The sequence below is a fragment of the Ceratotherium simum genome, chromosome 21 (genome assembly GCF_057802395.1).
Source record: "Ceratotherium simum simum isolate JZ-2026a chromosome 21, ASM5780239v1, whole genome shotgun sequence".
Taxonomy (NCBI): domain Eukaryota; kingdom Metazoa; phylum Chordata; class Mammalia; order Perissodactyla; family Rhinocerotidae; genus Ceratotherium; species Ceratotherium simum.
Window position 1 is genome coordinate 29,797,728 of NC_141920.1, and position 7,615 is coordinate 29,805,342.

Genomic DNA, 7,615 nt, shown 5'->3' on the forward strand with positions numbered 1-7,615 from the left:
GAGACAAGGACACGGATTGTCCCCTAGAGTTTCCAGAAGGATCGCAGCCCTGCCACCCACTGTGGACCTCTGACCTCTAGAGCTGTAAGGTAATAAAATTGTGTTGTTTAAAGCCACAGAAAGTGTGGTAATTTTTTACAGCAGCAATAGGAACCTAATACAAGGAGGCTGGGACGTTTCAAAAGGACTGATGTGGCAAAAGGGATGGGCTCAGTTTAAAGTGCATAAGTTCTGGGGCAAAAAGCCAGAAAAGAAGGAACAAGTGCTGTTTGGCAATTGAGTGGTGAAGAGAAAAAGGAAACAGGGGGTAGGGAAATTTAAGATCCTGAAAGAAAAAGAGAACCAAAAAACTGAGAGGCCTCAGAACATTTCTCCCACTATCAAAACCAACCAACCAACCCAAACTCCATTAACAAACCTGGATTAAGCTGTACTGAGAGAAGAGAGGGCCATTAAGCCAGGAATATTGTAAAACACCCAGATATCATTAAAATGAACAGAAAGATGTCCACCCTCACACCAGACCCACTGGACCCAAGACTGCAGTGGCTGGAGCCTTCAGATGCCCAGGGCTGGCTGGACATCCTGCTGCAGCAGGGTCACAGAGGCATCTTGCACTTTGCTCCAGCCTGCCAACATGGACAACACAAAAACCATTTCCAGACTCAGTACAATAGCGAGGGCGCTCGGTCATGCACACTGAGAGCACCAGAACTAACAGCCCTGGTCTGAGCCCCGGGGGAAGTGGATACTGAGGAGCAAACACAGGCTGGTCCAGACAGGATTGTGTGGACCCATCTCTCCCTACTCTCCCCTTTCAGTACAATCTAACCCCTAGAAACAATGCGAGGTACAAGCACAGGAGGACGCTGACAGGAGGACGAGGAAGCAGACTGGCTGGGCCCTGAGGACTGGAGGGAGAACACAGCGGCCAGGGGTCAAGATTCCCCTCTCCTGACTGCCCAGCACAGGAGGACACTGGGATGGCATTAGAGAAAAGAGAAGCATAATACCAATCATCTAAGCTTCTGCCTCAGGAAACTAGAAAAAGAGGAGCAAAATAAACCCAAAGCAGAAGGAAGGATGGAAATAGTACAGAAAAGAGGAGAAAAATCAATGAAATTGAAAACAGAGAAACAATAGAGAAAAACCCCTGCAACAAAACGCAGGTTCTTTGGAAAGATCAATAATATTGAAAAACTTCTAGCAAGACTGACAATAAAAAAAGGAGGAATGACACATTTCCAAAATCAGGAATGAAAGAGGGGACATCACTACAGACCCTGCAGACGTCAGAAGAATAATAAGGGGAGATTGTGTGCAATCCTACAGATAGATTTTGAGAACTTAGAGAAAATGGACGAAATTCCTCAAAAAACACGATCTGCCACAATTTACTCTATATGAAATGAATAATTTGAATAGCTCTAAACTATTAAGGAAATTGAACTCATAATTTAAATATTCATGAAAAAGCATTCTTGACACTCTGATGGTTGCACAGGAATATTCTACCAAGCATTTATGGATGAATTAAAACCACTTTGGTGCAAAAAAACAGCTATAAAAGAAATTTGGGAAAATGTAAACGTATACTTCATTTAAGACGGTATTAGGGAATTATTGTAATTTTGTTAAGTGTGTAATGGTATTGGTTTTGTAGAAAACCAATGTCCTTAATCATAGACCACACAATAGTGGACTCCCTTTGCACCTTGATGTGCATACTTGACCAAGCTATTAGTGGACACAATTATGCAACTTCTGTTTGTCTCTTGTTTTAAGGGAAATTGTCTTCATTTTCCCATTTTTACTCTTCCAGCAGACAGGGTCATGGACACTTGGTGTCCCAGGGTTGACCCAGCTGATGAGGACAACACCACAGGGCCGATGGAAGGAACGTGGGTCTTTGAAAGTTCTTCTGGACTCCTGGAAACCTGACTGTATTCCCTTCTGATGTTACATGAGAGAGAAATGAGACATATTTTGTTCATAGGAAGGGGGACTTTGTAGGTTCCTGGGACAATGCCCAGCAGAGGAGGAATGTGTCTCTAATTAGCATGTTTTTCCTGTACAGGCTGGTGGTCCCTGTCCTCAGGGACTCAGATTTACCTTGATTAATTTAGCCCAATCACGTGGTCTAACAGCAAAAAGTCTGCAACAACATACTCACCATTGCTCCTCAAGTCTCATCGGTAACACTCCAAACACACAGGGTAGTTGAAGCAGGAAAAGAGATCACAGAGGAACTGGAATTTGCATATAGTAAATGTGCAGTGAGCGGTTGTGATTACTTGTCCATTGTCAGAAATCAAGGAACAAAGGAGGCTCATGTCGTGACCACTCAGGGTCACCAAGGTGTCTGGTCTAGACTCAAACCCCACGTACTCAGGGCTCCCTTCTGAGAATTTCACAGAGTAGTTAGCAGGTGCAGGTGTCTGCTGGGGTGACATTAATGATGTGGATGGAAAAGTCCAGGATGGAATAGAGACTAGGCAGAGGTTAGAGAGAGAAAGGAGGAGAGAGATGGGCTGACGTGGATGGTGAACGTAGTCATTGTTAGGACGGAATAGAGACTAGGCAGAGGTTACAAAGAACAAGGAAGAGGGAAGTGGGTTGACGTTGATGGTGACAAAATCATTGTTAGGTAGAGAAAGCAAGAGGCGGATGCTATGAACAGGATGAGCTCCCTCCTTCCCTTCTTCTTTCTTTAACATATATTTATGTCAACAAATCTATAAAGATATGCACCAAACACTTACCAGTGGTGACTCTTGGAGTGTTTGATATGGGAGAGGGGAGCTCACTTCCAAGTTGTGCTTTATATTTATAAACTTCTAGATTATTCTATAACAAGCATTAATGACTAATTATAATATCTAAAAAAGATAAAATTTTAAAAGAGACAGCTCAGTTGGAGTGGAGGCCTCACCAGGGGTTCCACCTGTGTCCTGCTCCTTCTGGTGGGCAGAGGCCTCCAGCGTACGGTGTTTGGTGACCGCCGGCTGCCCATCATGCTCCACCTGGCAGGTGAGCACTACATCCTCCCTGTGGGCAGATGAGTTCACCAGGAGCCAGCTCGTCCAGTTAAAGGTCCCATCCTTGTTCTCTATGAGTGTTGAGGCCGTTTCTGTTCGGGACACGTTTCCATTCTCCAACCAGGTCAGCTTTAGGTGCCGGGGGTAGAACTTGTTCACCTGGCAGGTGACGTTCACCAGGTTCCCTGCCGTGGGCTGTTGGGAAACCTCCAAGGTGGGTGGAACTGAAACAGCACAGGACAGAGGCTCTGACCTTATGGAACAGACAGATCACAGAGGAGGGCTCCGTAACTTAGCTCCCACCACCACAGATGGGAATCACCCAGGACAGTGCTAGGCATACAGCAGGCACTCAAACGCCGAGGGTGCTCTTTGCATGTGAATAAGATCACAAACCACAGTGCCAGGCACACAGTAGTTGCTCAGGGACTGGTAGCTCGTATTAGGGTCATAATGAGTGAAATCAACAAGCACAGCCCCTGGCATACAGTGGGAGCATAATAACTGTAGAAAAATAAATGAAATCACCAAGCACATAGGGGCTGGGCTTAGAGTAGGTGCTCAGCAACTGGAGCTGCTATTGGTAAAGTAGACGACACGACCTAGCACAGAGCTTGGCACTTGGCAGGTGTTCATCTGGCAGCTTCCGTTAAAACAGGTGAGTGACCAGCACATCCAGGTGCCTGGCGATTGGGAAGGCCAGTCAGGAATTAGATTCCAGGCAATTCAGGCCTGGAGCAAACAGCAGGGGGAGGAGCGGGCTTGGGTGCTTGGGGGCAGGTGTGGACTTGGGCTGGGGTGAGGGGCATCTACCTCGGAGGGTCTCAGACAAGCTGGCTGTCCCACGAAGAGGAGGGTACCCCTGCAGGGTGACGTGGGCCACCTCGCAGATGACCTGGGAGTGAACATCCCGCGGGGCCAGTACCACCTTGGCTGTGCTGGAGATGCTGTAGGAAACGCCGTCTCCCTCTGGGTCCACTTTGGTCTGGGAGGCTGAGAGCTCATTCCCATTTTTGAACCACTTCAGGGTGATGTTTATGGGGGAGAAGCCATGGGACTCGCAGGTGAAGCTCACTGTCTGCTCAGGCGGGGCCCTCGCCGTGGGGCCCGATACCACGGGGGGAGAGGGTTTGGCTACAAAGGAGCATTTATAAACAATAAATGTGATTGTGATTATCATCACTGACCATAAGCGTGTGACCCTGTTAAGAACTTTCACATATAATATTTTTAATCCTTCTAACTGTGCTGGGAGGGCGGGTCATCATCCTCATCTTACAGAGGAGGACACACAGGTTCCCAGAGGTGAACTCTGAGGAAGGGGCACAGTTGTGGAGATACTCAATTTCTACCCTGTTTAGGAGGGAAATTTGTCAATATGCAACAAATTAAAATACACACACACAAAAATGTAGCAATGCCACCTCCAGTGGGCATCTCCCACTTGAGTAGAGTGGTGCAGCGCTAGTCTAATATCCCAAGGTTAGGAACAACTTTGTATCCATCAATGGAAGACTGTAGAATGAAGGATGCTGTCTCCATATGATGGATGTTATGCAGCTGTGGAAACAACGTGCAACTCTTGCTGCTGATATGGAACGCTTGAATGGGGATGATGCGGCTGAGGTGTGGAGAGGTTCCCAATCTCCTCGGGCCTCGGGGTCCAAATGCAAGGGGCTTCCGAACCTTTGGAAAAATGATGAAAAGGAGAAATGCTGGCTCTCTGTTCAATGGTTTGATGTAACAAGCTTTTATCCAGCACAAATGATGGGCCAGGCTCTTCCAGGGAAAGTGTCCAAGTTTGAGGCAGGAAGGAGCATGCCTGGAATCAGATCTGGGTTCTGGAATGATCCCCTCACTCACTGGCCATGTGACCTTGGGCACGTAGCCCAGCTCCCCATCTGTACATGGGGCATGGGGCTGGATGGGCCTAAAGGTCCATTGTGCACGACTTTTCAGGATTCAGGATCCTTGCCCTCTGGCAGAAAAGAGTAAATGAGAATCTTTGCTGCCTCAACGGGGAACCCCTAAATCACCTACATGAGGAACCTCTTCCCTGGGTGAGGGACATTCTGAGATGGCCCAGCTCTGCCTGGAGCCTTCAGTGACTGTGTGAGTTGGCCCTTGTATCACACGAGGGTTTTCTGGACAGACACACAGAGAACACCCAATCTCTGTGCGTCTCCTCCAGCCGGGCTGTCAGAATAAACAGAGAATCTGGGCCTCTTAGGGATTCCTCTCAGTGTGATGTTTCTGAGGATGAAATGAAGAAACATATGTTCTCCCCTACGTGCCCTGCATACGTTTCTCCTCACAGGAAGGGAAGAGGACGTGAGCCTCCTGGGAGAAGAGCCTTTGCCTGCTGTGTCCACTGCTGCTTCCACAGCACCCAGAGCAGAGCCTGGCACACAGTAGGTTCTCAGTAAGTGCTGAGTAAAGGAAGACTCGGCCACATTGAGGGGCACTCTCTGGGGGCAGGGGCGAGGTCTGGCCATGTGACTGGGCAAGTCACTCAGACTTACAGTTCCCTCATCCCTGGAATAAAGGGCTGGACGGGATGGAAAAGGCAAGGGTTGTGGAGCTAGGCAGATGGGCATTCCAGAATTCTCCCCCCATTTACCAGCAGTGGCGCCTTGAGCAACTAGCACGACCTCTCCAGGCCTCAACTTCCCTGATCTGTGGAAGGGGGTGAAATCAGATCATGAACATAAGCACCATAGCCACACCTGATTCTTGCTGTTGCTCAAAGAATGGGGGTTGTTATTATTGACTTGTTGTCACACACCAGGGGATGAAGGAGGCCCACACTGTACTCACCACTCACGGTGAGCTGGGTGCCTGGTCCAGACTTAATCTCCACATCATCAGGGCTCCCTTTCTGGAACTTCACACAGTAGTAGATACCAGTGTCTGCTGGGGTGATGTTCCTGATGCGGATGGAATAGTCCGTGTTGTTTCTCTTTGTGGTGTCTCCAACATTTGTTACTCGGGGGAAGTGGCCTCCTTTGTAATTGTAGATTAACTCCCGGCCTGACCCTGTCCCCCTGAACCACATGACGTTCCCCACAGGGAGGAGGGTGGTCAGGGTGCAGCGCAGAGTGGCCGTCTCTCCAGCTGCAACTGACACTGACTTCTCAGGCTGAAGCACCTGCAGCTCCTCACCTGCTGCTCCTGGAGGAAAACAAATCCATTATTTATTCACCCCTATGTGATCTTGTAGGTTTTCTCAAGTGTTTATCAACAACAGCTTTCACTGACCGAGTGCACAGCACGAGCGGGCCTTCAGCTCAGCACATTGCATATGTCATCACAGGTAACATTCACAAGAAGCCTGCAATGTGAGACCCTAGTACAAATGGGGAACTGAGGCACAGAGAGGTTAAGAATTGTGGCAGAGAGTCGGTTTGAGTGTCTGTGCCCTCTCTGGGGGTTTCATGCTTCGCCAAATATTTCTGGCTGTCCACCTCTGGCCTCAGGGCGTGTAGAATTTCTGGACCTTTGCATTGGGTAGGACCATGAGACGTTTTGGGACCATGAGTTGTGAGCAAGAGTAACAAAGGAATTTAGTGGGATATGCATTTAACTACAAGAACCTCTATGCAGCAACTTCCCTCTTATGCAGAGATCCACATGCTCAGGTTGGGTCTGCTCCATCAACCTGGATACTTGAGTGACAATGATGGGCAGAGGTCCCAACACAGAATGAATATATAGTTTAATTAAGAAGTAAAACATTCTTTCAAGTACCTGGGATTTTTTATCCATAGTATAATAATGTGGCATTAGTGTCCTAATCCTGCTGTAAATAATTACCAAAAACTTAGTGGCTTAAAACAATAGAAATTTTTATCTTATAGTTCTGGAGGTCAGAAGTCCACAATTGGTGTTGCTGGGATAAAATCAAGGTATCAGTCAAGCCGCATTTCTTCTGGAGGCTCTCTTCCTTGCCTTCTAAGTCCCAGCGGCTGCCCATATTCCTTTTCTCATGGTTCCAGTCTTCCTATCACTCCAACCTCGTGCTTCCATTATCACTTGTATTTCTCTACCTTTGACTTTCCTGCCTCCTTCTTCTGAGTAGTCTTATGATATCACTGGGCTCACCTTGATAATCTAGGATAATCTCCCCATATCAACAGTCTTAACTTAATCAGTTCTGCAAAATGTAAAAATATTGCCATGAAACGTAAAATATTCACACGTGCTGAGTATTAGGAAAAGGATCACTTGGGGGGCCATTGTTCTGCCTACCACACAGATCTCTTCTGACTTTCAGAAACCAGTTTCCATAACAAAAATCTGTGTATATGGCATTGACACACAGGTAGAATAAGGCAACTTATTGGAATCTGGATGAAGGACTATTCAAGCAGTCCACTGGTGAAACAGTCTGAAAAATAAAACTAGACTCAATTAAGAGAAGGAGAAATGGAATATCCACAAATACAAAGAAATCAAGCAACACACTCTTAAAAAATCAATAGTCAAGGAAGAAACCACAAGAGAAATTAGAGAATACCTTGAGACAAATGAAAAGAAAAATACAACATACCAAAATATCATAAGTAAATAACTATATA

At 47.0% G+C, this 7,615-nt stretch overlaps 1 protein-coding gene across 1 annotated transcript in view; it reads right to left on the reverse strand.

Annotated features, from left to right (window-relative positions):
* Positions 1-558: 558 nt before the first annotated feature.
* The window catches only part of LOC101394972 (signal-regulatory protein beta-1-like), an 11,438-nt gene continuing 4,381 nt past the window's right edge, over positions 559-7,615 (reverse strand). The window contains exons 2-5 of the mRNA XM_087444919.1: positions 5,856-6,209; positions 3,852-4,172; positions 2,933-3,262; positions 559-629 (exon numbers count right to left, since the gene is read on the reverse strand). Of these exons, the coding sequence (XP_087301045.1) occupies positions 559-629; positions 2,933-3,262; positions 3,852-4,172; positions 5,856-6,209 (1,076 nt within the window). The remainder of the gene's footprint in view (positions 630-2,932; positions 3,263-3,851; positions 4,173-5,855; positions 6,210-7,615) is intronic.